The following is a 27,295-nucleotide window of genomic DNA, read 5'->3' as shown; positions in this document are numbered from 1 at the left end:
TGGTCTTATTAAAGAAAAGCATTTTTGATATAGAGTGACATGTTAAATGAACAAAAGATTAAATTTCTTTGGTAAACCTTATATTTGATTTTATTTATTCGATTTATTAAACCTATGTGTTAGTAAGAAAGCCTCAACAAAAAAATAAATAAAAACACATTGAAATACAACATGCTGCTTGTTAAGCTTTCATGCTATCACTACATGACTATGAATATACAGAAGACATTTTCTGTAGTGATCAGAAAGGCCATCCAATCAAACTGAAAGATGTATGGACATTGGGAAGTCAAATAAATGCAGATAAATTGACGAATGAAAATTTAAAAAAAACTGACCGATGAGAGAAAGGCAAAATGGCTCAGACAAATTGACAGACTATGAGTAACAAATGGAAGGACAAACAAACAAAACGATGGATCATCAGACAAATGAACAAAGCAGTGGATAATGGATCAATGGACGGACAAACAAATGGACAGAGGAACAAACATCATGAGAGGTGGAAGGACAAATAAATGGATTGCTGGCTGGAGAAAAGGACAAACAGTTGGAAAGATGGCCAGGCACAAACAGGCAAATAGAAAAATGGACGGACAGAAGAACAGAAACAGGACAGAAACTCCTGTTTCAGTAGTAAATGGCACAAACAGGCAAATAGAAAAATGGACGGACAGAAGAACAGAAACAGGACAGAAACAGACGGACAGAAGGATAATGTGAGCTCAGGACAAAGAAACAGACCTATGAATAAAAAGACAAATGGACAAAGAAATGGGCATATGGAAAAATTCAACATTAATACAGGAGGCAAAGTGTGGAAATACTAACTTTTTCTATGCTCCGATTCTTTTTCCATACAAATTAAAGTCTGGAAAACACTTTGCTTAACTTTTCCTGACTAAGAACCCTGAGATTCATGAGCCAAACAACCTAATCAAAACCTTAACACATAAAATCCAGTCCAATGTGATTCTGCCACAATAAGGTAAAAACCTGTCTAAGTAATTCAAAAGAAATCCTGAAGAATAAACTTCCGTTTCCTGAGGCATCACAGGTTAACCAGCTGCATATATGACAGAATGATTAATAAACAGTCTGGTTGAAGCTTCTTATGATGAGCCACTGTTATGCAACCACTCCAAGCTTTTAGACTAATTGTGAGCTCTGTCAGGAGCATTACTTCCTTATCCCTGCCCAAACAGCTCTGGTGAAAAAACAGAGATCCTAATGCAAGAGGTTACATAATGTCCAATCTACTACCGTGTCACTCTTCTCCAAACATGAAGAAGCTGGGCTCTCGTCAAGAGCAGCTGGTCATGTTATGTCAGGCCAAACTGCTGGAGGGACGCCTACTCCATGCGCTTGTGCCCACACATACACACATTTCACTGAAAAAAAACCAGGGCAGGCTGCCCTGAGAGGCAGTGTGCTGATTTAGACCTGTACAACAGAGCAACAGAGCTGCCAGGATGCGACCTCAATGAAAACAGAAGATACTTTGGAAAATAAGTTAACACTGAACTCAGTGCCAACAAATGGACAGAAAAATTCAAAACCGGAAAACTGTTTTTTTGTTGTTGTTTTTTTCTGCAGTTAATAAATGTTGTGGGGTATTTTTTTTTTTCTTTTTAGAGAGGATTAATGCTAGTTAGAGGACTACAGACTTATTGGCATTTTGCTTTAAATTATGTTTCAGTTAGCACACATGTTCAGCAAAGTTCAGTCAAATCCAAAGACACTGTGAATCAGGTTATACAGGAAGTTAGACCAACATCAACTCCTAATCCATCCTTTCCTCCCCCCAGACAGATTTAACAAGACAGAAGCTGACCTTTCAAACCGCTGCATGGATAGTGCCAGGGTTTTATTGAGCTCCTCTATGATGCGGCTGGGGGCGTGCAGGCCGCCGTATTGGAGCTGGAGAGGGTGGCCGTGGCTCTGGTGAAGCCCGATGAGCTGGGAGGGCAGAAGCGTGCCGTGGTGAGACGACAAACCCTGGGGAGGCGCGCACTTTGGCGGGAGCGTGCTAAGAGGGTTTAGGGAAGGTGACGGCGAGGAGTCCAGCCCGCCTGGAGGCACGCAGATCATCACTTTCTTAGGAGGCAAGGGTGGGGAGTGCTTTGCCCCGGGCATGCAGGGCAACTTCATTGGCTGGCAAGAATCTGGAGCAAAACAAAAACAACAAGGAGAAAAAGGAATACATAAAATTCAGGATGTGGTCGAATCAAATCTCTTAAAAACTGCCAAAAAAGAGGGCTAAAGAAAGGTTGTAAATGGTCACACATGGCTACCAACATCAATGCAGAGGGAGTGGGAATTAGGCCAGAAAAATGGCTCTTCCTGCACCAACAGATTGGTAATGACAGTGAGAGCCCTGCTGAGTTAACTGCAGGGGACTTTAATGAGACTACTATAATCCTATGAGCATGTGTGGTGCAGGTACAGCATTAGGAACGAGCAGTCACTGGTCATGAACTGTTAAGCTTGCCTCGTCATCTTATAATGACGAGGCAAGCTTATAATTAAGGCAGCAAATCCCAAGGAAACATTCGACTGACCTGTGCTATGGTTTGGGATCCTAGAGAAAGGCTTTGGAGGCAGGGCAGGAGGCTGCTTGTGGTAAAGTGGGGGCTTGGCTGGGGTCTCCTGATGGTCATTTGGAAAAGATACAGATTTCTTGGTGGGCAGGACCATAGAGGTCTTCATGGAGGGTTCCTGAGGGCAAATACTGCCATCCATAGAGGATCGGAATTCAACAGTAGCTAAAGGAGGAGAGAAAAACAACAAAACAGAGCATATATTATCATCGAAAACATGCATTACTGCAGTGGTTAACAGTGAGACTGTTCTATTAAATTGCACCATGTGCCTGGAAAGTACATAATTCCTCCCATTTAAGGCAACCTGGGCTTCCTGGAAACCACAGGAAAGTGACAGGCCGATTCCCTCTATATCAGGCTGCATTGAAGAAGTAATTTATGCAGTCCTGACCTAGTACTGCGATTATATACTGCATAGTATATGGACACACTTTTCAAAAACTAAATTCTATGTTCTCATGAGTTTTATGCAACTTGCTAGAGCTTAAAGAATTCCTGAAACATTTTAATCATGTATACAACAGATCATGAAACTGTGGCAGGGAAATGGATAATCTTAAATTGTATTATTATTCTTTAGTCTCCAACTGCAGATTTCAAAGCAATTGTTTCTAAATGTTTGCAATAATCTTTAATAAGCATTTTCAGACATGTTCTCGAGAAAGAATCTGGTTGTACTCTCTTTAGTCTCACTGAGACGACTCTCCGCTGTCTGCAGCATGAAATTTGAATTAATTTCTTACTCTTATTATGTATAGAAAAAAAAAGGGAAAATTTTCTTATCTTCTCTCCCCACATTTTGGCAAAAGCAAGTGGACTTTTACAGCATTGCCAGCTTCTTCTTTTTTTTTTTCCTTTAAAGCCCTAAGGCACAGACTTTGTTCGACTCAGATACAGAACGTTTTTAATACAGGCTACTGACATCCAACAAAATTTTAATAATGAAAGATTATATCGCTGGATGCTCCATGTCAAATGTTTAAAAAGGAAGATCAGAGAGCGAGGACTTATGACACGGTAAATAAAAGGGTAGTTCAGCATTCAACTCACCTTTTTCAAAGATCTCCTTCAGAACTCCTCTCTTGATGAGTTCATCTCTGCTCTGTCGCAGGGACATCTTCCTCTCCAAAGCTGGGAGTGTAAAAGGAGAAGTTAGTTAAATGTTTGTGAATTCCCACCATCCATAAACACATCACTATCTTTTGCATGTTTATTAATTCAGTTGGCTTTCGCGCCTTTTAGAAAGCACTTTATAAGACAAGCAGGTCCACATCAATCATACGCAAGTTCACTTACAAGCATTTCTATTTGATTATGCTCTCTAAAAAGTTATTTTTTTATAGAAGGCCTGGTCGACTGTGTCCAGTTGTTGACTTTAAGAAATCTATTCACAAAATCAGGGTTTACTTGCAGTACCATTACACGCACAGAAACAAGATATTTTGCATCCCGTTGTTGAGCAAAATATGAGTGCTTTCAAAATGTCAAACATCACTGTATTGGATGTGTGCAGAAAGATGCTAGAGCTGCAGCTCATTGTTAGTGGTCGTCATGGTAACACAGTATGCTTTACTGTGCTTTTAAGGAGTTTAGCAGGCAGGAAAATAGATTTGACCTGTCCAGCAGAGATCAGTGAAATGAAGGTTTATCACATCATCAGCAGAGCAATTAAAGTCAGTGAAGCTGGTCTGTCGCTAACACTGCTAAAATACTTACTAATTATTATTTATTCAGCCAAATGCTAATGCAGTTTATTTTTTTTAGAAAATATTTTGTATCAAAGGAGGCTAAGAAAACAATAAGACATTTTGACTTCCAAACTTCACAGAAAAGCTTGAAGCTGCAGCAGGTAATCTTAATCAAAATGTTTCTTATGTAGTTTGTTAAAACTGTCACTATGCTGTGAGAGTATATGAAAGATAATTTGTGGGGCGAAATATTACATATACAGTACATATATAAATAAATAGACAACCAATCAGAGCCAGCCAGGAGGAAGATCTCATCACTGTCAATTGCGCTCGTATGTTAAATTGTTTTCACATATTATAGCTGCAGGTTAATTCACTGGTTTCAGTACATTAATGGTACCCCATGCACAGAGACAAACATTTCAGAAATGTAAGCCACGCTAATCACAAATATTAGATGCTAAAAATGGCATGAAATATAATCTCCACAATTGTGTTTTCTTTATTTTAAAATATATTAGTAGAACACTGTTTTACAGTGACTCGTTTTTTACATGCATGGTGACATTAATTCTGATAATATAAATAAATAAATAATGACCACACTTGGCAGAAGGGCTAACTAAAAGATAACAGTTATCACCGTTCTTCTTTCTTCCTAAATTATAGATCTGAAACAGAGAAAATTGGTACTGGTAGGGCAAAGCACAAAAACTGGAGACAAGCCACAAAATTCTGATCTCTGCTTTGCTTCTATTTTTAGGTTTTAGAAAATGCAGCACTTGTCCTTTCGGCTACCTAAGGTGATTATATCCAAATCTATCCCTGAATAGGAACCAGGTAAGAATGAGAAATGAGGATGTGCAACAACACTGCCCATAGAGGACACCCACCAGGCTTCTGTACTTTGGCTTTTGCTTAGGAGAAGGATCACAGCTTCCGCCATCTGTGCTTTTGATTCAAGAGTCCTAACTCTGCCTGATATTTTTTGGCAATGCCATTGTGTTCGACGGCAAGTTGCACTACTGAGCTGATTTGTGACAATAACGGCACCCTGACCATCTCTTCGTTTTGTCACTGCACAGCAGACTTGAGGGCAAAAGCTCCAGAAGAAATTCAAAAATACAAAAGTCTGGCAGACAAGGTTGCAAGACAATAATTTGGATAACACTGAGGCTCAAATGATCCATGTTACTAGTAAACAACATGTTGGGCTAGATTTTATACGTAGCTGAAACATGCCAAACATCACAATGTATGTAAACGCTTTCAAACGTAAGCCAGTCTGAGATCGGAGCCAATTGTGAAATTAGTTATTACATAACCGTCTAATCTTTCCCCATTTTTAAAAAGGAGACTGATCAGAATACCTCCAGTATGGTGCATAAAATAAAAACCCCGCCACTTCTGGAACCTGGTAACGTGGTTAATTGAAGTCTTTGAAATGCAAATAAATTGTGCCTTTTGCAGATGCTATTTTGAGCTTTTCCTGCAAGCAACCACATTAAAAATTGATTATGCCCCACATGAGGGAGCAAATTTAACATTAGGTCATGCATATCAAGGGGATAGTAAACAGAGCTATCAAAGAGTTGACCCAGAATCAACACCGCACAATTTTTAGACTAATTGTGCAAGCAGCAACTTCACCAGACTACTTTCCTCAAGCACTGCAGGAACTGCATGGAGAAAGGAATCATATCATATCCATGGTTTCAAGCTGTACTTCAATACAAATCAACAAATACTGACACTGACACTGACCATGATGGCAACAGGCAGGAAATTATTACAATTACTTAAATATTTTGGATATAATTACTAGGCACAGTGTGGTGAAATAAACAAGTAAGTGACGGTAAAGATGATATTAATTTGAATAAATAATGTATTTACAATTGATTACTATATTATTTATTAGTATTTTTCAAAGTCACTCCACTGGATTTTTCTGATATCCAATCTTACATTGAACTGAGGGAAGGAAAATGCAATCTGGCACTGAAATTGCACAAAATGAATTTAGAGTTTGACTTTCCTGATCTGTATGACTGCCGTCTAATTATGAAACCTACAAAAACATTGTCAGTAAGTAACCAAACAGGGAGAAATCCGGGGTAAATTGTCACTATTAAAAAGGCAGTTTAATCATTCATTCAAGGATTATTCTTCTTTTCCCATCCTAAATGGAAAACAATTATCCAAGGTTTCATGACATAACTGTGATGAGCAAGGGATGTGCACACTTATGCAATACCATTAACTCAAAAGCTTGAGTGAGAATATTAGATACTCAGATCGGAAAGACCAACCACGTGCAATCAGAAATAAAAGAGACAATTGGTCAAATTGAAGCGGACCCATCTAACACCACCTGAGCATGAAGAGAAAATAATTCTCCTTATCCCCTTAAAACGGTTTACGTAATATACATTCATTATTAGATGGTGAAAGGTAGATTTTCATTTCAATATCATCAGGATGGTCTAGTAGAGAGCGTTCTACTCCAATTTCACAATCAGCCATAGTAATCTGTCTTTTCTTGAGCAAGACTGGTTTTTGCTTTTTCTTGATTGCAGATTTTTTTTAGTTATTTTTTGGGGGGAAGGGGACTCCCTAAAAGTGATAAAATTATCTTCCTCCTTCTCTGATGGATGTAGTAGTTTTGTATAAAAACATAAATTGATGACATTATCGTCACGCTGTATGCGTCAATGAACACAATTGAAACTATATTTGAAATATCTCATAGGAAACCTATTTTTCTTTACTGATAAACTGATATTTTTGATTTGCTGAGTGGCATTAATATGAGAGATACTTTTTTTGTTGTTCTTTTTTTCCCCCTCATTGTCCTTCAAATCCAGATGGTTTTCATATATTTTTTGTAGTATTTGGTAAATTCATCTTTTAAAGACAAATGACTTGGGTAATTATTTTGGGCATTCTTTAGCATATATAAACACTTGAACATGACCCATTCAGTCATCTGAACAGTGAGTTTCCATTCCCCCGTCCCCAAAAAAGTAACCTGCACTTAAGCTGTAAATAATTTCGATGTTAGATGGATACCGTGTCTCTAAAAGGTCTCGAGGTCAAAAGAAGCCTAGTCTATTTAATTTGTTCTAAGGCGAAATAGACACTTACTTACTCTGCTTACAGCATAATAAATGCAGCCACAATATCCAACCTCCTCCTCTATTGATTTCAGTGCTGCACGTGGATTTTTAGAAGAAAAAAAGGCAAGGATATTCAACTGTCAAGTGACCCAGATAGTCAGAACATATTCTACCAACCCCGAGGCTCAGTAGCTCAAAGTGAGCGTTATAAAAACGGCATTAAAACTTTTATGGAGAATTTCATCAACAGGGAGCCAAAAGCGCTAATCTTGAGAAGTTTTGTCAAAACAAGATCTCTGCACCTACAGACGTCCTGCCAAGCTTTTGATATGTATAATGAATAATCAGGTTGTACATACAAAATATGTACTTTATATTGAAATTTACTACTTAATCCAGTGAAACGTGGCCCTCGGAGAGACGCTGTTCATCTGTTAATGAGATTAAAAATATGACACAAAGATAACATCAGAGAAACCAGATGCCTGTTCTAATGAGTCCTTAGATCTATTACTGATACAAGCTTACTGTGAAAAATGTGCAAAGCGCTACGAGTCAAAATCATAATACAGTCCACCCATTCTTCACCTTTCCTGAGGTGAAGACTACAGTAACTCTGTGCTGGAATTCATCTACTTAATATCATGCCACATCTATAATCCTCTATAGAGATCAGCATCCAATTATCCATAACAACATCTGCATAGACAGCGGCTGGTTTGCTCCCTGCTGAAGCAAGAATCGTTTATAAACAGTTACGTTTTGAGGGCAAATATGAAGACAAAAAACACTGACATCCGAAACATGAAAAATTACACATTGTTAATTTAAAAAGCAAACAGACCAAAAAGTTACCATCAGTACAAAGTAAGAGAATTAAGGTCTTAGTAGGCCCAAGACAAATAAAACAAAACGGAAAGTTTAGTCAAATTTCTGGAACAGCACAGAACAAAACAACATAATATTTCCCACATATCACTGACAGATAATTTAGGTTATGGTTTCAGAAGTTTTGCAATCTTTAATCATTCCATTAGCAAAGCAGAAAGTATATTTAATAAAGTGCCAGAGCAAGTGATTGGATGATCGGAGCTATAGAGTAATGCCTTGCACAGGGGCACATTGCCATGTGACCTGAGGAAGCAGGAAGGGAACCCTCAACTTCTGGATCACAACACAAGTACCTTTTCCATTGAGGAACAGTTTTCCTCAGGGACCAACAGTTGGTAAAATGCTATTAGTTACTATAAGGGATATTAATTCCATATTATACTATTGAAATTACATATTTTGGGTTTTTCTTTTTTTTTACTCTAGGTCATCATACTGTGAATCTCTTAGCAGCATTCTTGCGGAAAGATAGACATATTTCAATGTTCAATGAAAATCGAGGTCACCACTGCTACAGTTGCCAATATTTGGGCTTTTTTTTTTAAACCAGTTCTTTTGTTTTGGTCCCTCATATTTTTCTATGTTCATCTTTTGTCTCCCCTCTCCCCCATTTTCTTTTTCTCCTTCCTCTCTCTCATAATGGAGTGTCAGCCACTTGTTTTGTTTGCCGTCAGCTGTCGCCAAATAATTTTGGTGCCTCTATTGTTCACACTGAATCCTCTTTCAAAGCCAGTGATAACCTGCCATGTCTAACTGCACTGCCTCAAAGTAAAGTTTCCATGATGTTTTAAGTGATAAAGCACAGCAAAAGCAAGTAGCTCAGGCAGCTGTTTAAGCATTACTCAATCCTCCATGAAGCATACAGGTCATTTTATTTTATGCATAAAGCTGACGTTTAAGGTGACCTATATTGCAGAACGTTCAAAACTAGTTAGTTCTGAGAAAGCAGCCGCTGTGCTCAGAGCATGTAATTTCTGTGAAAGTCTCAGGACAGTACCCAGAAAGTTCCAGAAATGCATACGGTAAGTTCTGGGGAAATCTGTTTCATGCAATTTCTAACTTCTTTTTTTTTTCTATAGATGAAAGAGCCAGCTTTGGTCGCTGCTTTTTGCAAGAGGCAAAAAAACCAAAAAGTCACATTCCTTTTATTTGGGGTTATAAGAGTTTAGTTTCATGCTTCGGCCTAAAACGGATGTGACAGGGAATTGTCTCTCCAGAAACACAGACAGACTACAGCAGCTGCCTGAGCTTTGGGAGCTACTTGGGAGACCACTTATCACTGAAAACATCATGGAAACTTTACTTTGAGGCAGTGCAGTTAGACGTGGCAGGTTATCACTGGCTTTGAAAGAGGATTCAGTGTGAACAATAGAGGCACCAAAATTATTTGGCAATGGCAGCATTATACAAACAAAACAAGTGGATGACAAAAGAATGAAAAGAGCCATTTCTCTCAGCTCCACTGTGCATTAACACCATGAATAAAAAGCATCTTTTGTTTCTTGGTTCTTGATTATTGTCCCTCACCACAAAAGGGAGATGCTGTTATCACAGGGCAAGCATAAATGCACCAATGAGGATTTACAGCAACTCCATCATTGTTCTATCAAGCAGGCTCTCTGGTGTAATACAGCAAAACCTCAAAACAGTCAAGCATCTAACGCAGCAGAATGTTTTTGATCAGCTTTTTTGTACAGAGCTGAATGCCCGACAATTCAGAGAAAGAGAAGTTGGTCGATGCATTGGGGTGTCTAGGGGTTAAGATGAACTAGAGAGAAATCTACAGAAAAAAAAAATAGAGTGAACCAAAAAGTAAAATCCGGCTCATGTTTGCTGGAAAGCGATGAAATCAAAATTAAAGCTGTTATCACAGAGAACAGGATCAAATTAGATTGAGGCTGAATCATTCAGCAAACTCACTCTGGGGAACCCTAAATTTCATATCCAGAATCAGAACAGCTTGTCCTGTTCAGCCTGGAATTAGAATAATTGCTCAGAATCTGCAAAAGCGAGAATTTTGTGACCAGTCTGGGAAGTGCAGCCTCACAAACTGCCTCGCAAGGTTCAAGCACACTGACAGAAGCTTTCAGGATGCATCTGGCCATAAAAATAAACACAGCCACAAATGAGGCCACCATGTCCTTCAATTGCGCTGCCTGGACAATCACCGAGTTGTAAATATCTGAAAACATTTTAAAGAGCACATTTAAATAAAATAAAACAAGGCCGCTATCCATGCTTTGTTTTGTGTCTTTATTGTCTCTGTGCAATAAAAAAAACACATCGAATGAAATGAAGAATACTAATATTTCACCTGCAGATGTCTGCTTGAACTTTTCACTCTTCTTCTTTCTCCACTTCCAGGGCTTGAGGAGTCTGCCAAGAGTCGCAAACTTGCTCCGGTGACGGATGGGCGGAGTGTGTGTGCCAGAAACCAGGGACTCGGAGCGCATGGCAGACAGCCGCTCTACTTCCTCAGCTGTAAATAAATGATTAAACAAATAAATAAATGAATAAATAAACAACAAGCTTATCTTCTGGTAAACCGTTGTGCACACTGAACCAGGAATTGGAAGAAGCAGACTCTTTCACTTTTTAAAAGGCCCTGGCGGTGGGAAACGTGTGCTGAGTGGCTTCCTGAAATCTGTAGTAACTTAATGAGACTGAACCAAGAGCATAAACAAACCTGCACGTCAGATATCATTATGCAGAACGTGCTCCGAGTACAAACAGTTTGAGGCTGCGCCCCATTCCGAGCAATTGATGTGTCACTCCAAAAAAACACACACTAAACAGACTGACAAGCAGCTCATTATGGAGGGAATTTTTCAGCTCTTCATGAAATATTCATGAAGCCCAGCCTTCTGATTTTAAAGTACTGTCTGACATCAAAAGCAATGAATGTACAGCATTTTGTACCAACGCAAACTGTTACACATAAATGTGATGCAACTGCAAAGAGCAACAAACCACCACACTAATGAGACAAAAAAATTTGGCCAGACCCAAAATGCTGAAAAAATGCGAGAGGTACATGATAACACACAGCACCATGAAAAATGTTTTCAAATTTTGTCACATTACAACCTTATGATCCATGGTTTTTAATTTTATTTATAAATACATGCCTCAAAACTCTGTTGGGCATTTGTTTCTTATAGATCGAGCTACAAGCCTTTTGGAGCAACTAAAGACTAAAATGTTTGCTCACGATATCAAGCTCTGTCAAATTGCTGTAAGATGCCTGCCACTTAATTTGCAACTATTGCCACATAAATTCAATTGTATTTCGGTCTGGACTTTGACTGGGTTGTTCTTAGAAAAATATCTTTAGATCTAAATATTTAGGATTGTTGTCCTGTTAGTTTCATCCTGGTCTCAAGTCTTTTGAAGTCTCTAATAAGTTTTCTAACAAGATTACCCAGCAGTTAAAAAGACCACCTCTGACCAGCATTACTGTCCCACCCCAAGAAAAGCAACCCTGCAGCAAATGACTGCCAGCATGCAACAAAGCTTCATTTTTGTCTAATCTGAAGAATATGTTCTTCCACGTTTGGCATGTACGCAAAAAATATTGGAGCAAACTTTAAACAGGACTTCTTTTGGATTTCTTGAAAATAATAATAATAAAAAAATCCACCTGCTGCTCATCATTTTTCCAAAAACATCTGTTTGAACTCAAAGCGAGCTTTTACTGTGTGAACAGTTTCTCCCACCTGAGTAGCAAACTTTATTTAAATCAGAAAAATTTATTTCACTAAATCCAAAGAGTAAATGTGATTGTAATTGGGCATTTTTTCTTGTAGGGTATAAATCAACTCAAACTCAATCGACTAATGGAGATTAATATCTTGGGGTTTTTTTTGTTTGTTTGTTTGTTTTACACAGATTAACCTTAACAACCTTAAAGTCAGACACTGCCAATCATTTATTTTTATACTGGGAAATAATTGGGTTGCTGAATAGATTGGTTAACTAACTGGATTTATTTTTATGTAGGCATGATTTTTAGATGTATTCATAACAAAATATCAATGTCCTAAAAAATTGGAGCAATAAAAAGGTTAAGAGTTAGTCCTCTGTTTATAAAAGATGACCTCTAGCAAGATCAGATTTCATCCATGACATTCTTTCAGTTAATCTTGACATAAAAGAATATGTTTCTTTCCAGCCTTATCCCTCAGGAAAAGGGATGGCTGGAGAAATAATCTGACAGTAATGCAGTGTACATATATCTCCAACAGATTGATACTGAGTGCAATCTCACTTGTTTGCTGATCTATAAATAACTTCACAATGGGTGCTGATTTTTAAAATTTTCTTCATTAGATGTCGAGAGACAGATAACAACTTGAAGCAGAGTGACTTTAAATACCCACATGATGGTGTGCCATTTTTTCTTTTCTTTTTTGTTTTAGAAACTTCACTAAAGTCCAAGTGATGGCTTAGTACATCAAACACCTTCAAAGGCTTCATCACTGTAATATGAATGACACTTTGGGTGCAAGAGTAGGTTTGAAATGAGTTCAAAGCGATTAAGATTAAATATATTCTCCACCCAAGAGGTCTTCAAATAAACAGACTGGAGCATTTTCAAGCAGGACACATGTGACCACACGTTGAGCGGTCACTGTGATGGTGCAACGTTCTACAATCTGTTCAAGATCCTGGCAGATGAGACAGAGTATCTGCAAAATGAAAGGAGACTGAGGAAAAATTTACAATGTATCTCTTAGTAACGTGGTTAAAGTGCTGAGGTTCCTTCAAGACAGGCGATCACTGACCCCAGCATTTTCTCCCGTTTTGTCTTCATCAAGATCCACACTACACTCTTCCCCTGTTGCAGTCCTACAATGTGTCTACTTTTAATTAAAAACACTTGTTTGCCTACCAAGATGGTTGAGTGATGATGTAATGACTTTGAATTAGGAAATGCTTGAAGCAAACAGGCTGTAAAAGCTGCATGGCCCCTACTGAGTAAAACAGGGGAGGGGAAACTATTGAAATATTTCAAATTACTTCATCTGAATGTCTATTTTTGTTGGAAAGCAAAGCAGTCGTGAAGTTGTCCTCTACTCAGACAAATTCTATTCACTTTAATGACATTATGAGAAATCGAGCCACTCTAAAAAAAGCAATGAACTGTTTGAGAGAGACCTATCTGCCCATCAAACGCCCCTATAGAGCCTTGAGGTGCAGTCACACCGCACGGCTTGCTAAGGGCGAAGCCCCACAAGCCTACTCACCGTCCTGCGTGTTATTTCCACGGCTGCAGTTGCTGCAAATGTGCTTGATTTCCTTCCCGATCTGACAGTGGATGGTGAAAGGCATGTTGTTATTGTGGTGGTGGTGGTTCTGCTGCTGGTGCGGATTCTGGCCGCGGTCCTTCTTGTTACTCAGAGACATTATTTTGACCAGGCTGAACGCCTTTTTCTTAGGTTTCTCCACCGCCACGGGCGTGTTTTCTCGGTACCCCGTGGGAAGCCAGGCGCCGTGCATGATGGTAAACGCGGGATCCACCGCCGCGTAATTTGCCGTCTTAAACATACGGACGAGGAAAAAAAAAAATCGGAGCGATGTTACTATGATGCGGGGATTCAATTTAAAGGGCCATCTTTCGAGTCCAACCTGACCTACTCCGTGGATCCCGAATCGATCGCTCTTCCGTAATTCCACACCTTTTTTACCTGAGATCCGTATTGTGCTCTGGGGTAGATTCTGTTGCGCAAAGTCGCAGCTGCTGGCAGATCCAAGAGAGCTAATAATAAGAGAGTCTGAGTAGTGAATGGCAGTGACTATCTCTCCCTCCTTGTGCTGTGGACTGCAGTAGGTTGTGGCTAATCCACGATTAACGGATGTGAGCACTGGCTGCAGCTGATTGGCTGCGCAGTGCGCTCCTGTAACAACCCTGTGTGAACGGAGCAAAAGTTGGTTGTTCTCCATCTACTGTACAGGTCGCCAAGCTGCACCATCCTACATATTGTGATCATTTTTCTGTTATGTTAAATCAGCACTAAGATTATTTCTCAATTAACAAAACGTCAGCACAACAAATTACAGCGATCACCACATTCAGGAGACCACATGAATAAACCTAATTCTGACACTCACTGATTTGCATAAATCAGCACAGGCAAAAATAAATACATACATAAAAAAATAAAAATTGGAGAAATTGTTTTTTTTAAACATAGAAATAAACAAATATAATAACTTAAACAATTTAAAATTAATGCTTTGTATGCATGGTAAAATCTTCCTTTTCTGCTTAATTGCCTGTTATGTCTCACTTTGTTGTTATTTGTAATATATTTTTTATTTCCTGCTGCATTGTTGCATTTTCCTTCACAATAAATACAAATCATTGTAACAGTTCAAAGGTCATTTAACCCTTTCTCATCCATCTCATCCTGTAACCACACATTTTGCCTCAACCTCCTTCCATTTTACTCTCATAGAAAATCTGTTTGTACTATGTACTCAACCATTTTGTATAGTTTTGTATTTCTGAGTGGTATGGTTGCACAGTACAGTATTATAACATCAGCATGTGGATATTGTATTGTTTGATATGGTGATATCGCTTATGATTAACCCACATCTCGTTCTCTTCCTTCTTTTATTTCCGACATCACATTATCTCCACCACTGTCCCTGAGCTTTTCGATCTTGCTCAAAAAGATCTTGATCAGTGGTAAAGGACCATCTAGGTAATTCACAACACATTATTGAAAAGCAGAGTTTGAATGGATTCCACCTGAAATTCCTTATACTGTCAAATATCGCATTCAAGCAAAGTTCCAATATTGCACACATTGATGCTGTATATATATATTTTTTATTTGAGTCACATTACCAAATTTCCTTGCAGCAAACTATGACAATCCACCTTGAGGATGGCAAACATTCTCGAATGCCCTGTGTATAAAATCTACAAAGGGCTGTTGGTGTTGAAACCAAAATGACAAAGAAATGAACTAAAGAGGTAAAATTACCATCAATGGTTGTATTTCCTCTTAGCAATAAACAAACAGCTTCAAAACATGTTATTGAAAAGCAGAGTTTGAATGTATTCCACCTGAATACATTCAGGTGGAATGTATTCAGTAGAATACATACTACTGCATACTACTATGTACTACTGTGACACTGACTGTCGTTCTATATTTTGGTGTATAATTACTTAATCACAGCATACTGCTGATATAGAAATATGGAAAGCGAATGGAGAATCTCATCACTAGATTCAATAAATCCTGCGGGAGCATGATCCAATAAGAACCATCAAGTAATTTAAGAATTAAGGCGATGAGATGGTTATTTTACACTCATGCTTGTTTTACATCTACTGCATGATGCTCCACGATCTGAGTATCTAAAACTTATATGAGGAGCCATTCTAAAGGCAAAATGTATAAATGAAATAATTAAAGGCTCATAAGAAACAATAGCACTAACATTTCGAATGGGAAATTACTAATCTTAAAATAATAGACCCCTCACTAAAGAGACTTTGAATAATATCATTCTTCAAAAATTTCAAATACCCACTAATTTGATTCCAAAAGCGTTTTGTGTAAATTCTTGTGAGCCTTGCAAATATTAACGGTCCAGTAATGACCCATTAACAATACAAAAGACATGGGACCCCCAAGGCACATCCCAGCACATTTCCTGTAGAGCAGTGACTGATAATGGACTGAGGGCTGAGATGGGATTGTTGTGGGGGAGGAGGGAGTGTCTTTGATGTTCCCACAATGAGCCCCAGCTTATTCCAGTGGCATCAAAGCTCTCTCTGAAATGAGGTGGAGGCACACACAATTACTCCCATCACATTGCAATGCAGTGCTTGCATTGACTTGCCATCAGTTGCCTACTTTATGACAAAAAAGGTGCTATGTTGTGTCTTGCTACACTTTTAAACTCAGAAATTTGTGAAAAAGGGAGCTTCTTCTAAGCCAGAGCTCATTTGTAAACTATTTGAGAAGGTAACGAAATTGATTTAATGTGTATTCTTTTGACCAGAATGACGAAAATGCTTTTCCATCTATTCCTTGTTTATATCTGCGTGTCCTTGCAGGGCCGAAAGGAGGTTGGTTGTTGTTGCCAGTGATTACTCGGCAAAAAAGCAGGGTACACTCTGGACAGGTTTCCAGTCTATCACAACATAGGGACACACAGGACAAACAACCAGGCTAGTGCAACATAGTAGTCAGTTTAGAGTAAGGGCAATTTAGAGTATTCAATTTAGGTTTAATTAACCTAAAGCTTTGTTTTTGGACTCTGGCAGGAAGCAGGAATAGCCTGAAAGAACTCACACATTTACAGGGAGTACATGCAAACTCCAAGGCTTCATACAGACTGTTGTAGTTCAATCATTTTTATCTCTGTATACAACCCAGGTCTGTTTGCCAGTTTCAGGACCCTACCAGAACGCTTCAGTGTTGTTATCTTGAGAAATAATGAGATTTGGTTAAGAGATTTGACTAAAAATAGCCAAATGTTTCAAGCCATACAAGTCATACAAATGCAACAGATACAGAGTGGCATTCAACATCCAGCGCTGGGCGTCACTTAGCACACCTTAGGGGTAACACCAAGTGAGGCAAAGATTGTAGCGCGAGTTTAGCTTTTATTCTTCTAAGTAATCTGTACCCTCCCTAAAGGGTAGTCTAATCAGTTTCAGTATGTTTATGTATGACTGGCGACAGTCGCACACAAACATGATTGTGTTAGCTGTAGCAGTGTGCGTGTAAGCAGATAAAAGAGAGAGAGGAAAACACAGAATCCATAACAAGACTAAGATTCAAACCCAAGAACCTCTTCCTGTAAAGTACCAGTGATACCAACTATTCCATTAAGCTGCAAATGCCTTGGTCAGGAACATAGTCACATTATGTATTTATTCCAAAAAGTCTCATAAAATAACTGGAAGCTTGCCATGTCACTGGACTCTCTTTGTTAACACATCACTGATCAGATACATAACAGTCAAATACTTAACTTTAAGTGTACTTTTAGTCTTCCAGGAAGTCTCTAAGAAGTTGCAGCTAATCCTACTTGACCTGCATAAGGATTTTCAGTGTTGTTTTACCATGTATTTTACTTGAAGGACAGATTCTAGATTTAACTGGTTTCCATGGCTGTGATGCAGGTTTTGGGTGAAACAATCTTACAACTTCCGACAGAGCAGCCTGTCACTATAAATCTGCTGTACCCATTCGCCATGCTATCTCTCTGTCTCTTCCCATCTGTCATTTGCTCTCTGCGTTATTCTCTGTCTAACTCAATGTAAGAATATAACACAATTCTATGATAAAGTCTAAATGACATAAGATAAAAAGATATTGAATATAGATTTATCTTCAGAATATGACTATTTTCACAGCCTTTTGATGATGGTTTTGTCTCCACCTTCTGCGATGTCAGCTTCAGTTTGTCAGACAGTAGATTTATATTATGTGAAGCAGATGGAAATGCTTGCAAAAATCTGGACATTTTTATTCAGACGAGAAGCTAAACAGAACAAGTAGAGCAGAAATGACAAACAACTGGGAGATAAAATGTATCTGCTTTTTATCAGCACAACATCTCTCTCTCTTGACATTATTAGTCACCGTGAATATTATTCAGCTCAACCACTGACACCAACAGAAAAATACAAAAATGCTGTTGCTAACTGTTAGGGACTGTGCTTAGCTGTTTGACTATTACTTCCCAGTGGAATAAGCAGAAGGATATTAATTGTTCAGTACTGTTATCATTTAGAGCTCTAGTCTTTCTGTTTTAGTCTATCTAAATATGAATGTGACTTTCTTAATTTTCATATAAATGCAAGCAACTTTTCATTTTTGTGTACAAGTCCATTAATTGAAATTGTATATAGTTCAGTGAAAGACTTTTAACTGATTGTGAGGAATAATAATCTAAAAAAACTATATTCATTAATAATAAAGTTGATTAAATAACAAATATCTCATTAATATTCTGTACTACAGTTATTCTGCTACAAACAGTTAAAAGCACAGAAAATGTGAAATGATGCTCACTGCGGTGCTGCTCAGCATATGGATCTGACTGTTAAGATGTCGCCCTCTACTGGCTATAGTTGATAATATTGTAGCAAATACAGTTGACATTAATTTGAAAGTTTTAAAATGTTAGAAATCCTAATTTGGGGACAGACATTCCGTGCTTTACAAAACATAAAAAATGCAGAAACTACTGAGAAATTTTTAATCAGTTTTGCAGGTTCAAATTGTTGGTATGACACTCGTACCCTATGTTTTGTGCAAAATTTTCCCTAAATAAGTGTGGTTTTAACAAATCCCTTTAAATGTTAATCACTCAACTGTGAGCCCTGAATGTTGTTTATGTACCCACATAAGTTCTTATTTAGAAGAATAGAAAAACTGAAAAGAAAACAACAAACAAAGAAAAATCGGAGAAAATGGAATTGAAAATCTGTTCTATTTTAAATTACTTAGAAAAATCAGAAGACAAATTTACACTCAGGAAAAAAAAGTTAAACATTAAAATGAGCATTTCTGTCCATAAATAAATAAATGACTAAATACCTGTATTTAGTTATTCATTCAAAAGAAGGAACAAACTCAGTGAGTAGTTTTCCTTTCGGCCAACTCTGAATGATAAAACTAATGAAATAATTCAAATTAATTTGAATAAATTCAAAATGTTCCTGAGTAAGCTAACAGAAAAAATAATTTAATATAAGAAATATTTTGGCAGGTATCTAAGTAGTCATATTCTGTCCATCACAACTTTAGGTTCATAAACAATATGTTTTTAACAATCTCAGCAACATTATTTGTGGAATATAAGATTATATAAGTTCAAATTAATATCACTATGTAAACTTTCCTCAAATGTCTTGGAGAGAGGGGGAAATGTCTGCAAAAAGGTAATTTAGAGTTCATATGACTACACTACCCTACTCTAAAAAAGAGAAAAGTTTGATTATGATAATAAAAATAAGCCTTCTTAAAAAGAAGGAAGAAGAACTGCATCCTACAGTAAAGATTTGCACTAGAATAAGCAAAAAAATAAATAAATAAAAAAAGTGAAATTGTGTTTTACTCTCTAAACAACAACATCCAGTTTTCCCTGAAATGATCAGGTTTTGTTTGTGGAAAGGCTTTTTCTTACCTACCCAATAAATAGTACAGTCAATGCTAAACAACAGACACAACAAGGCCCAAGTTGGTGAAAGCTGGAACCAGCTTTGCAGCAACTAAAATCTTTTGTGTGGTTTAGAAGGAACGGCAGTGCATTTTCCTCTAACAGGGAATATATTTTACTAACTCTGATATCTTGAAAAACACAGAGGAGAAACCAAACTAACAACTGTCCTCAAATGTAATGCTATTCCAGGGAAGACTTTGATACTTTCAAAAGTATATGCATCACCAGAAAGGTAAATGCCAAGTTTCAAAGCAACATCTGCAGGCAAAGAATATATTCTCAGGGGAGCTTCATACAACACAAAAAAAGCATAACACAGAATACATTTGTTTCAGGTCATACATCTTGTTAAAAGAATATGGTATAGTGCCTTCCTGAAGCATTCAGTATGCCTTAAACCAAAAGCTTCAGTCTCTTTTATTGAGGTTTTATGTGATAGCAAAACACACAGTTGTGCATAGTTGTGATATGGAAGGAAAATTCTACATGGTTCATAAAACTTCCTTAAACAAAATCAAAAATGTGTAGTTTGTTCTTAGATTTAGCCCCATGTGGTCTGATACCTCTAAATAAAATGACGTAAGTGCTTCCAACTGTATAAGGAGGTCACTTAATTAGGAAACAGAGTCCACCTTTTTGTAATTTATTCTTAGTAAAATAAATCAAGTAGTGAAGATCTCATAGGCTTGTTAGAAAGTAGTCAAACAACCTCATGGAGACCAAGTAAGACAGCAGACGGGACTGGGATAAAGTTATTGAAAAGGTAAAGTCAGGGCTGGAGTAGAAAAGTAATTTTCCAAAGCTCAAACATCTCAGAGAGCACTGTTCGATTCATCATAAAGTAAAAACAATTATTACACAACTGTAAATGCACCAAGCTGCGGCCATCTACTAAACTGGCAGACTGGGTGAATAGAAACCAGAGAGGCAACCAAGAGAAGCCATGATAACCCTGGAGAAGCTGCAAAAAAAAACAAAAAAAAAAGCAAAAAAACCCCAAATCCTCAACTTGAAGAATCTGTGATCAGGCTGATGATTCGTCATCTACTTCATAATTCTGACCTTCAGGAAAAAGTGATGAGGATCAAACCATAACCAAGTCATTTCTTTGCAAGTTATATAGTCTGGAGAGAACAAATGTAACCTTTATGGCCTGCCTGGAGAGGGGTACATGCAGGAGAAAACAAACACTGCACATCACCCTGAACATGTCGTCATCAAGACTAAACATAGTAGTGACGGGGTCATGCTGTGGGGTTCATTTTAAGAAGGCACAGAAAAGCTGGTCAAAAGTAAGAGAAAAACTAAAAGAGCTAAAGACACTGCAATTCTGAAGAAATGTGGGAAAGTATTTCTGTAAGGAAATACATAGCACACTTCAGATTGTGTCTGTAAGGAAATACATGCCACAATTTAGACTGTTATTTTGTAAAGAATAAAATTAGATCCAGGTGAGTTTTTCCATCCATCTCACAACTTAATAACAACAAGATTTTATGCTCTAATGTTTCAAAATGAGAAAAAAGTATATCAGGTATGAATGCGTTTGTAAGGCCATGAATGTGGACAAGGTTTAGCAAGTGTTAAAAACCAGATAATTAGTGAAGGAAAAAAATACAACTCAACGCACACCTTTTTGAAATAAATGTGTGCAATGTCCAGATTGTTAAAAAAAGGCAGTGAGGTTCCTGCTGAGTGAAGTTCTGCAGCAAGCAGAAAGTGAAACTGCAACTCTTTGACACACTACTGTACAGATGGCAGAGTGAATAAATCTCAACATGTGAAAGAAGGATTAGCTTAGAACCTCTCTCGTGACGATAATACTCTAACTCATGTGACTTGTATGTTGTTCTGAAGAAAAGAAGAAAGCAATGTTAAGGTTTTGCTAATTATTTTATGAAAAGAAAAAAATATATACAATGTTGGTCCTTCCAAAACATGTTTTCCATATCTAGGCTTTATGAATTATAAGAAATAAACTGCTAGTAAAACAACATAAAAATAAAACAAACTGTAAGAGCTTTAATAGCATTGTAAATGTGATACTGCCTGTTGTCTACTACTGGAAACGGCTTGATACGAAAAGCTAATAAAGAAGATAAAGAACCTACTGTTACTATAACTCCATCGGGATCTTAATGTTCCCACAAAAAACATTTTACCGATCATTCATTAAAAATTTCTGGTGAAATGATTTTGCAAGTCATGACTTATCAAGCTGTTTGAGATCTTTTTTTTTATCGTTATCTATTGACAATGGATAATGACGAAGTTTAGGAAAATTGCAAAAAAAAAAAAAAAAAATTAAATTAAGGACAATTTCCTACTACCATTATTTTTTTATTTCATTTAAATATTTTAGTAGTATTAAGAAATAAGTTATTTTTATCTGATTATTAAAAAGCTGGTCAGCTTTGTCTGTTTGTGTCTGTCTATACAGGAGGAAGTGATATAAAAAAACCCTCCACTAGAGAGCAGTGTTGCCCCAAGGCTTGCATAAACTTCACAATCTAGACTCACAAGTTTATCTATAATGAATATCATCCATTTTCTAAGTTATTTAAAATTGTACAGGTTACCATTACTGAAATTCAAACAAGCAACCAATCTACCAAGTTTGCTTATATGGCAGCTTTATGAAACAATTTCATATTGAAAACTATTAGGGATTAAAAACCAACTTTCAGGACTAAAGTCTCAGGCTGTTAAATTTTTGATTTGATCTATAAATTAAAAGTATTTCTCCCATATTTTTGGTGTCCAATGTAAGGATACTTACAGCAGAGTATTTGTCATTTTAAATTCTAAGCCCGTTTGGCTAAATTGGTGTAATTTAGACAGAGAGTTTCAGGCGAGGTGATTAAGAATCACAGGCACCAGCTTGACTCGGAAAGGAGGAAATTAACATCTCTGTTAGGAAAGCACAGTCTGTGCTGGTGTCATATAATGAAAGGTGCAGTGAAGTCGAAAGTGAACAATGCTTGCCTTCCTTTTTCTCTGCAGCCACAGCCTTCTGAACAGGTTGCGTCCAGGCAACCAAATCTCGATGCAATCACATCACTTGACAGGAGGCAAGTGAAAATCAAAAGCCAAGTAATTGCGAAAAATGAAAGCAACCTCCTGCAAGCTCGGCCACATAGTTATACTGACAGGCAGAACTGCACCATTCCTCTGAGACGGTCTCTATCTGCACAGATGCTTCTGTTTCTTTGACAGACATTTGATTTTTTTCTGCTTAATAAGCACCACACTGTTGGGAGGAACAAAATCTCAGAGAAGTTCAGGTTTCCCTTGACCTCATTTTGCTCTGCTGAAGTTAAAGTTAATATCGCTCTTTGTTTCAGGCACAGGTGACATTACATAATCTTTCTTCCTTCTATTTAGAAATGGCCTGTAGCTCCTACAATATATCTTCATAATTTCAGGCTAAAGGCTTTACAAGTATGAACAGCGTGAAATTAAATTCATATTAGAGTATCTGAATTGAATTTTTTTTCAGACTTTGTCTACATTAGATGTTTTCAATTAACTAGCGGGCTAACTCTAGCTATTCTTGATCTTCCATTCATACATGTTTCACTGATGTTGTGAGGTTTATCTGCTTTAACTATTATGCCTATCACCACATGACATGAGGCTTTGGTTGGTTTGTCAATTACAATTTCTAAAGTATGAGCTATTTTCTTTCTGTGACCACAATTAATTTATCCTCCTGTAATAAAACTCCAGAGGCTTGGCCATCAACACTGTGCCAATATAGCCACAGATTACAAAAGGTTTAGTCAAAGTGTGACTTTCTAGGGTATTTTTTATATAAACATTAGCGGGGCTGAATGTAAATATCTGAGTCTGTTTACATGGCACAACCCTTCGTGTAGATTTGAGGAAATTTACATTAAATCACAAGTAGTTCACCCAAATTTTAGTTTTAAAATTTATTGAATTTTTAAACAGTATATCATCCCACCTCCCCCCCAAAAAATCTATGAATCATTAAAAACAAACTTAATAGTGCATTCCTGCCAATTATATCTAACCTTTCTACCAGTGTATGAGCACACAACAAAACTGGTTTGATTTTTATTTTACTTGACAAGAAAAAAAACATGTACAAGAGAGTACCATCCAATGCATTAGGTACGGTCAAGGGCTTTACGCCCAAATGTTTTAGTTCCCAAATGAATCCTGGGATTTATGGCACAGTTTGGAGGGAGTGCTGAATGCTGCAGTGCAGCTTCGATTGAACTCGTCTCAGGTTTGCAGCTGCATTGAGGGGAGTCTGACTCTGAGAAGGCACTTAGTCAGCAGAATGGTCCTAAAGAGCTACTGCGCCATGGGAACTGCACTGGTGACACCTGCAACTAATGCCTGTGTTTAAACATTCATCATCTGCGTGATGCATGAAATTCTTGTCCAAACAATATATACATTTTGCCCTCACTGAAAATATCTAACATCGTTCCCAGTCATTGAACATTTAAATGTCTTTTTTCACAAGAGTAAATAAAATGCATGTTGTCTTAAAGCACTTGAAAGCAGCATTAGAAAGTAAAATATGATGCTCTCTCTGCAGCATTTCAGCCTTCTTTTCTTCTTTCTTCTCAGCATGCATTCATAGTTTCTATAAATATGAGCCATAAGTACGCCATCATGCTGCTTTCAGAGGCATTCAGAAACAACCATTTACATATCGTCCTTCATGTAGAAAGCACATCACAGCCAAACATCTTCCCTCAACATGTACTAAACAGCCTCTCAGCTTTAACCATCTTGCTACAGGGGTTGGTAGATGTTCTGGCCAGGTGGCACAGACGGTTGATTGAAATTGTGAGCAGCAAGGGTCCTTGATGTGGTGCTGCTATTTTTTACTCTGATTTTCCCACTCATGTTTTATTCAAACTCAGGATGCTTCAGTACAAGAAGGTCTATTTGATGCCAAGTACGGATGCCGGGTGCTTGGCTTCTGTGCTTCTGTCCGTCCCATGATCATCTTTTTTAGTGCCAGTCAGGTGCTTTGTGACAAGGAGGAGCAATTTGAAACAGAAACTGACAACTGGTATACATGTCTTGCTTCTAATTATTGCCACTTTGTTCACCAGATTTGCAAATAGCATCCAGTGTCATGACAAACAGCTAAAAACATTACAAATTCAACTGGCTCCAGCTCAGCTGCGTAATGAGAAATTCCCTTTCCGTTTGAGAAAAAAAAAAACATTTGACAGCTTGGATTGATGACTAGAGTCTGTTTGTACCCTAGACACTTGTAACTGTAATTTGTATTCCTAAACCAGATATTTGATCTGACCAGATATACGCAAAACACAAGATTAGTTTGTGCATCAGCTAATTTTGTATGCGGTATTGTAGTGCTGGGTAACACAGAGTGCTATGAAACGATGACCTAATATGCATCTGGTGTGTATTGATTGTTTTCTTTTAGGCAGCCAAGCTCACTCTATGATGGAACTGCAACAGAAGTAGTGAAGGAGGGAGAGGTGGGTGGTGAATGAGAGGAGTTTAGATTCTTTTCCCCCTGCTTGTTGTGGCTGCATTACAATAAACACACATGTAACACATTCCAGGTTTATATCTTTCTTTGCATTTGTTTCATATCAACAATTGCTCTGATCAGAAATTGGAATACAAGGTATGCATGTAGTATGCATGCATGCAAATACACATTCCTGTAATACACCATGCTATTTTATCTCTACAACATCCCCAAAGCAGCCAAGTCCGGGTTGGGACTTTGCCTCATTGTATGCAGCTCAGCATTAGCATATTATAAATGAGGGAGCTCCAGCTTCTGGCACATACCCCCTCATGTTCCAGATGTTTAGAACAGCTGGCACACAAACAAACTGACACCAAATATGGTCCCTTTAATAATTCAGATGAGAATAGAAAGTTATGAACAGAAGCCAAGTCTCGTTTTCATGGACACTATTTGATACGTTTTGCTCTGTGATTTATTTTCAAAAGTAATTTGTAAAATATTGTTTTTTTTCCCTGTCTGCTGTTCAATGCCATTGCAATGTTGTTCAATTTTCTGGGAAAGTGTTTTGCATCTGTTATTGTTTGTTTTCTAAATGTTATTTTTGCTAAACGTGTGAGCCATCATGATCAGTAACATTTTTGCTTGTTGTAAAATGTCATGGTCCAGCAAGCGCAAATTATGTTGTATTATGTAGCAGACTACTCTACGAGTCATTCATTAAACCTTTTTTTTTCTTCATTTACTCATTTTATCTGCACACTGAAATAAGATAGAGCTCTTGCCCAAACAATTCAAAATGAAGTGACTGAAATTGAAAAGATCATTTTATTTTGTTTCATTTGTTATTCACTGTTTTCAAATGCTGTACGATATAGTCTTAACACAGTTTTAACACAGTTTAAACCGACGATTTAAACTGTGCGTTTATGAAAAAGACACAAGGGCTTTTTGACTGTCTGGGAATAAGTTAGGCGAAATCTTTACTTTAAAATGACCTAAATTACGGTAATTGTATTTAGTATCCTTAAACAATTTTATATTACTTTTTTCAGTTTCAGAATTTTATACTAATTTTAAACCATGTGGAAGAGCCCAGATGATGATGTCAGAACTTTGTAAGTTTCTAATTGTTTATCTCACAGCATCTGATTTAATTGACCGCACACCGGTAAATAAATATTAAGTCGGCGCCTCAAACATACTGCTTCCTTGTGCGACAATAATTGGAAACCAACTTATGTTATCAGCCAAGATATAAGGGAGAGAACTGTGGATCTCTGTCCGAAAGGGTGCAAAGTTCATCTGTTCAGACAATTACTTTAAAGTTAATAGCATAAAAATATCCAGTCATCTTATTGTTTAGGAAGAAGATGGGTTCTGTGTTCTGGAGGTGAACATGTGTTTTTTGTGTAAAAATGTGTGCATCAATACCCAGACAAAAGCAAAAGTCCTTGTGGAGATGCTGGCTGAAGCTGCTAATAGGGTTTTGTTATCCACAGTGAAATAAGTCTTTTACCAGCTTGACCCCAAAGGCGACTCAACGAGGAAGAAGCAATTGCTCAAAAAGCACCATAAAAAACTCCCATTACAGTTTAGAAATGCAGCCAGAAATGCATCCAGGAACACAGCACTCCATTTTTGGTAACATTTTCTGTGGGCTGTTTAAATTAAAATTTAAGTGTTTGGCCATAATGACATAGCCCTGGTTTCAGACTGACAGACAATTTGTGGGCAGAACTAAAAATAACTGTGTGTGAGCAAGTTGGTAAACAAAACTGACTCTGTATCATCAGTTCAATCCAGAGGAATAGATCAAAATTCCAGCAAATTATTATGAAAAGCTTGTGGAATGATATATGATCAAAGTCTAACAGATTAAAAGACAAATATCAGCAGTTGGGGAAAAAGCAGGATTTATAGTAACACAAGTTAAATTTTATCGTGTCGTGAACTAATCCCCACAGGTTGCAGTTCCTTAAGCTTTTTAGGGTTTCATAAAGTGTATGTAAACCTCTGGTTCAATTATATATAAAACCTAAACAAATGTTTCAAAACCTATAAATGTCTAGTCCTTTTGTCAGAGCCCTTTGTTGAATTTATTGTGTAAAACATGAGTCTGCAGACAGAAATCTCATTGCTGCTGAGATGAGCTTTTGACAAATAGACAAATAAGAACACTCAGACAACCTCACCATCAAAATAAATGCTGCATCAGCATGCATCCCATAGCACACTAACAGGAAATTTGCATTTAAGCACATTTATTGTGTGCTCAGCAAAGTGCATATTGAC

At 37.4% G+C, this 27,295-nt stretch overlaps 1 protein-coding gene across 2 annotated transcripts in view; it reads right to left on the bottom strand.

Annotated features, from left to right (window-relative positions):
* The window catches only part of LOC114146876 (phosphatase and actin regulator 1-like), a 45,443-nt gene that overhangs the window by 13,902 nt on the left and 4,246 nt on the right, over positions 1-27,295 (bottom strand). The window contains exons 1-5 of one of the 2 annotated variants that reach the window (XM_028021290.1): positions 13,551-14,140; positions 10,619-10,783; positions 3,654-3,734; positions 2,562-2,765; positions 1,835-2,165 (exon numbers count right to left, since the gene is read on the bottom strand). In XM_028021290.1, coding sequence (XP_027877091.1) covers positions 1,835-2,165; positions 2,562-2,765; positions 3,654-3,734; positions 10,619-10,783; positions 13,551-13,851 — 1,082 coding nt within the window. In that variant the 5' untranslated portion in view covers positions 13,852-14,140. Of the gene's footprint in view, positions 1-1,834; positions 2,166-2,561; positions 2,766-3,653; positions 3,735-10,618; positions 10,784-13,550; positions 14,141-27,295 lie in introns of those variants that run through there. The other variant, XM_028021291.1, reaches the window with a different exon arrangement.

This window comes from Xiphophorus couchianus, chromosome 6, assembly GCF_001444195.1.
Source record: "Xiphophorus couchianus chromosome 6, X_couchianus-1.0, whole genome shotgun sequence".
NCBI lineage: Eukaryota > Metazoa > Chordata > Actinopteri > Cyprinodontiformes > Poeciliidae > Xiphophorus > Xiphophorus couchianus.
Note: the sequence above shows the minus strand (reverse complement) of the source record. Positions and strands in the feature narration are given on the sequence as shown.